At 49.0% G+C, this 5100-nt stretch overlaps 1 protein-coding gene across 1 annotated transcript; it reads left to right on the top strand.

Moving 5' to 3' along the window:
- Positions 1-1331: 1331 nt before the first annotated feature.
- On the top strand, positions 1332-2297 carry LOC117887262 (olfactory receptor 52B2-like). The gene has a single exon (XM_034789693.1). It carries the CDS (start codon positions 1332-1334, stop codon positions 2295-2297), a length of 966 nt encoding a protein of 321 aa, XP_034645584.1.
- The last annotated feature ends 2803 nt before the right edge of the window (positions 2298-5100 follow it).

Raw genomic sequence — 5100 nt, 5'->3', positions numbered from 1 at the left:
AACATTGAATTGTTTGCACCTTTGGACTTCGGGTAGGGAAGTGGGAGGGTGACGGAATAAGCCCCTAACACTCCCTGTTCCAGCCGTGCAGCTCCTGACCCAACTCCGGGCTCTGGCCGTGGGCACTGACTTCTAGCCACACAGCGGCGGGTCCCAACCCCCGGTTCCAGCCGCGCAGCTGCGGGGCTCACCCCCCGTCCCCCTGTTTCTTGGCCCCACATTCATGCTCCCCTCTCCATCATCCCTGGGGCCCACAGCCTTCCTGGCTTCGCATCCACCTGTCCATCGCCCCAGGGCCCAACTGTCTCCCCCAGCCCACATCCATACCACCATGTCCCCCACGGCCTCCGCCTCCAACCCTCCCTCCCCCCATCCAGGGCTTAATTTGTCCTGGGGCTTGCTGAGGAAAGTGCTATTAACAAACATGCAAGCATCACTTTTCACAGCCTTCCAGATACCTACTAAGTGTCCCATGAAAAGCGACTGATAACAACAAACACACAAATATCACTTTTCACAGTAATATTTTTGTTATGGAGTCTGCTAAAAAAAATCCTACATAACTGACAATGATGTGGATGTGTCTATGTGCTATTTATTTGTTTTTCCTAAAGTTAATCACGTATTTTAGGAAAAAGTGTCAGTGCAGCCACCAGCAAGGTCACACCCCTGGTCAATGTAGTTATCCCAACATAGGTCTGTAGTGCAGACCAGACCTTCATTAAGATTGGCTTCACATATTTAGGACCAAATCCTGAGAAAATTGCAACTTTACTCAGGTGAGTATTTTCATAAAAGTCAATGGGAGTTGCTCGTGAATGAGCTCACTCATGTGCTTGAGTGTTGGTCGGGTCAGGGTCTCAGAGCCTGAAGGAGCCAGCAGGGGGATTGTGAAGGAAACAGGTTCTGCTCTCACCCCATCATAAACTGGGAGTGACTCCCCAGTGGTGAGTATAAAACCAGTGTAAGTGCCAGAAGAACCAGTCGTGCAGCTGCTTTAACTCACTTTCACAGTCACTGTTTGAGCCCTGAGAGCGACTGTAGCAAATGTGCGGAGGAGACATTCTGCTGTGGACACCAGGAGGGCGCGCCCTGCTTCACCTGGAGCAAGAACTCTCCAAGACATCTTCCCTCTTTTGGAATGGAGATGTTCCGTGTTTCTGAATGCATGGTGCCACCTGACAGGCAGCTGTCACATAATGACGTTTTTGATGGTATCTGTGATTCTGTCAACAAATGCATTCCAGTCCTAGCTGACACTTGAGTTTTCACTGATTTTCTCTTTTGCTGTTAGTTCCTGGAAACTGAATAGAAGATCCAAGTGATGGTAAATGATGCCAGCTGACAATCGCACCATTTTTGACCCTGTAACTTACATCCTGACCGGCATCCCAGGCATGGAAGAGACTCAGGTGTGGCTCTCCATCCCCTTCTGTCTGATGTACATTGTGGCGCTTTTTGGGAACTCTCTCCTACTATTCATCATACTAACAGAACGAAGCCTCCATGAGCCCATGTATCTTTTCCTGTCCATGCTGGCCGCTACTGATCTGCTATTATCTACCACTACAGTGCCCAAGATGCTGGCTGTATTCTGGTTTAGAGCAGGGGAAATTTCTTTTGCTGCCTGCCTGACCCAGATGTTCTTCATCCATGTCATTTTTATTGCCGAGTCGGCCATCCTGCTGGCCATGGCATTTGATCGGTACGTTGCCATCTGTGACCCCCTGAGATACACCATCATGCTAACCAAGTCTGTGATTGGGAAGATGGGGCTGGCAGCTGTCATGAGAAGTTTCTGTATAATTTTCCCTGTCATCTTTCTCGTGAAGCGTCTGAAGTTCTGCAGAACCAACCTCCTGCCTCACACCTATTGTGAGCACATGGGCATAGCCCGGCTGGCCTGCGACGACATCACAGTCAACATCTGGTATGGCCTAGCTGTGGCTATTTTAGCAATCGGCTTGGATGCTGTGCTCATTGCTGTATCTTATGGACTGATCCTCAGGGCCGTCTTCCAGCTCCCATCCAAGGCCGCCCGGCTCAAGGCTCTCCGCACCTGCGGCTCTCACCTCTGTGTTATTCTAATGTTCTACACACCGGCCTTTTTCTCCTTTTTTGCACACCGGTTTGGCCACAACATCCCAGGTTATATTCACATCCTACTGGCCAACCTCTATGTGCTCATTCCCCCCATGTTAAACCCCATCGTGTATGGGGTGAGAACAAAAGAGATCCTGAAACGGGTGATCAATGTGTTTTATCGATGCTGCAGCAGAAGCTCCCTGCTGAGCTAAAGGAGGCAACAGAAAATGCTTTGGGAGTTGGAAATTAAAGCCAGGTTTTCATTGGAGCTCTAGGGGTGTTTTAACTATGTACTTACGCTGTGTGAGCTCGAAAGCTGGTCTCTCTCATCAACAGAATTTGGTCCAATAAAACATATCTTCTCCCTCACTTTGTCTCTCTAATATCCTGGGACAGAGAGGGCTACAACAACACTGCTCACTTCCACAAAAGGCCGCCAGACCAAGTGAGTCTTGTTCTGAGATGAAGGGAAACAACAAAACAAGAAAGCACAAAGATAAAATCACCCTGTGAGAGAGCATGGTGTGTGCTTCTCCTCTGTGACAAGCTGCATCTGAGCTGGCCTCATAATGGTAACACAAAGCTGCACGTTGGGAGACAGGGGCTCTAGTCTTGTTTCTGCCACCGACCTGCTGTGCCACCTTGGGTTTGTTTCTTTCCTCCTCAAACTTCTAAATCCTTCTCAGGGTCACAGCTTTGCCGGCCTCAGTCCCCCATTCCGCAGCCAAGGCCTGCGTCCCATGGACCTTGTGTTTGGCTGCCTTTTGGCACATTTCACATGGATGGGCCTGGATTCTCCAGGCTGATCTCGCTCTCTTCCCTATACTCGTGGCTTTGTGGGGGTGGGAGAGAGATCGGGGGTGCTGTGGCCTGGTGCACTGGGCGAGGGGCTCATTTGCACGTGTTCTCCGGTCCTCCCGACTGTGGGAGAGAGAGAGGGAGAACAGAATGTGTGTGTGTGATTAGCTGTGTCTTACCTCGTGTTAAAGGCACGTTTTGCCGCTGAGGATAAGGTGTTGATTCCTCCCGGGGATTAGAGGCTTGTTTAGCCTTCTGCTAGTGTCAGAAACTCTCATCTCTAGACATTTTGGGTGTGTCTTGTAGTCTCTCAGTGAACTTGAGATCTGACTCTATGTGGAAGCAGAGGTTGGTAATGGAAGGACAAAGGGATCTTGAGTGTAACATGCTAGTGAAAATGGACGGTATCTCTTTAAGACAGAGTCCAGCCTTGGAATTGGTAATGGTGGAGGATCTGAAAACTACTGAACAAGTTAGTGTCTGTGTTCATGCAAATTACCTGATTGACTGTGGGGGAGAAAGACGTGCCCTTAGCTGTTAGCAGGGAGGACACAGCTAGCCAGCCAGTGGATTCTGTTAAGCAAGAGAGTTCAGAATTTGACCCTCCAGGACAGGGAGGAAGGAAAAACCTTTATCCTGCTAATGGAAGCCACAGGTTAACCCTAAAATGCCAAAACCCCAGCGGTATTGAGCCAAAGACGTGGCATGAGAAAAATGCTGGTAAATGTACACTGGTGGTAAATTTGATGTTAATGCTAAAGTTAAATTTTGTGACTGGTTTGTTGCTAATGCCAAGAATTGTAAAGATATACAATGTACATTATCTTTTGGAAAAACCCTTGAACATGTTGGGAGTGATACATAAGAACTCAGTATGTGCTAAAAGCCTTTATGGTTAAACTGTTTCTTATATGATAACACACTTTATGTCCAAAGGCCATGTAATACTGCTATCTCAAAGCGAGGGCATGCAACCAGTCTTGGGACTTTTCACAGCAGAAAAGATATTCCAGACTTAATGTGCTGTATGAGGAGGAAAACAGCCACACCACCATATTGCTTCCATGGTTAAATGCCAAGGTACCTACGCTATGGAGAACATTCATATCTACATTGACTTGATGTTAATTGGGTACCAAACATTACCCAGAGCTTGTACGGACTCTCTGGCCAGAGCCAGTGCAGCACACAGAGAGAACAATATCAGCCCTGTACCGATCAGATTCTGGGAGCCAGGCCTGCCTCTTGCTCACAACCCGACTTTGCTTCATATCGGCAAAGTTTTGACCACTACTTTAGTTCAGGCTTCAGGCCTCCTACCAGGGCTCTGATACAAGGGCTTATGTTTCAGACCCTCTTCCTACTACACCCTTTCTTTCCTGTCTTTTAACCAGTTACTGACCCATGAGAGGACCTTCCCTCTTATCCTGTGACAGCTTACTTTGCTGAACAGCCTTTGGTGAGGGACCTTGTCAAAGGCTTTCTGAAAGGCCAAGTGCACTATAGCCACTGGATCTCCCTTGTCCACATGCTTGTTGACCCCCTCAAAGTATCGCATAGCTTGGCGAGGCATGATTTCCCTTTGAATAGCTGTGTTAACCCTTTCCCAACTCATTGTTTTTATCTTTTAAGGCCATTGGAGATAGTTGCTGCTAGCACTTGCAGATGGGCCATACGCCACTGTAGGCAATCTCATTATACCGTCCCTTCCATCAGTTTACCTAGGTCACTTTGCCAATAAGGAAACTGAGGCGCACACTGCACTGAGCTGGTGAGATAGACTGCCCTCTGGGTGCACAGTGGAGTCAAAGGGGGCTGATGGCTCGGCAGGGGTGTGTGTGTCCTAGCCAGGGGCTGCCCAATCTGCGAGTGCGGAGCCAGGCTGCGGAGCAGAGGCAGGGCAGGGGCAGGTTTGTACGTCAATGAACTGGAAGTTCACAGCCGTTTAATTTCCCCCATTTTTGCAATAGCTTCTGGTGGGGGTGGGAGGTCCCTCTGGCTCTGTGAGGAAGGAGGGAGGCAGAGACCCCATTACACACTGACTATAGGTTAGCCAGCCCCTACTCCTGCTGTACACCACTGAAGAACAAGAGAAAACAGTTCCTTCCTTTCACCCTAGGCCAGTCTTGTAACCCCAAGGCAAAGTGTCTGCATGGCAGGGAGATGTAGACTGTGGATGACATGCACACAGGCTGTGAATCTGGGGTGGGACTCAGG

The sequence above is a fragment of the Trachemys scripta genome, chromosome 1, assembly GCF_013100865.1.
Source record: "Trachemys scripta elegans isolate TJP31775 chromosome 1, CAS_Tse_1.0, whole genome shotgun sequence".
Lineage (NCBI taxonomy): Eukaryota > Metazoa > Chordata > Testudines > Emydidae > Trachemys > Trachemys scripta.
The sequence above is the reverse complement of the archived record's forward strand: the minus strand, read 5'-3'. Positions and strand labels throughout refer to the sequence as shown.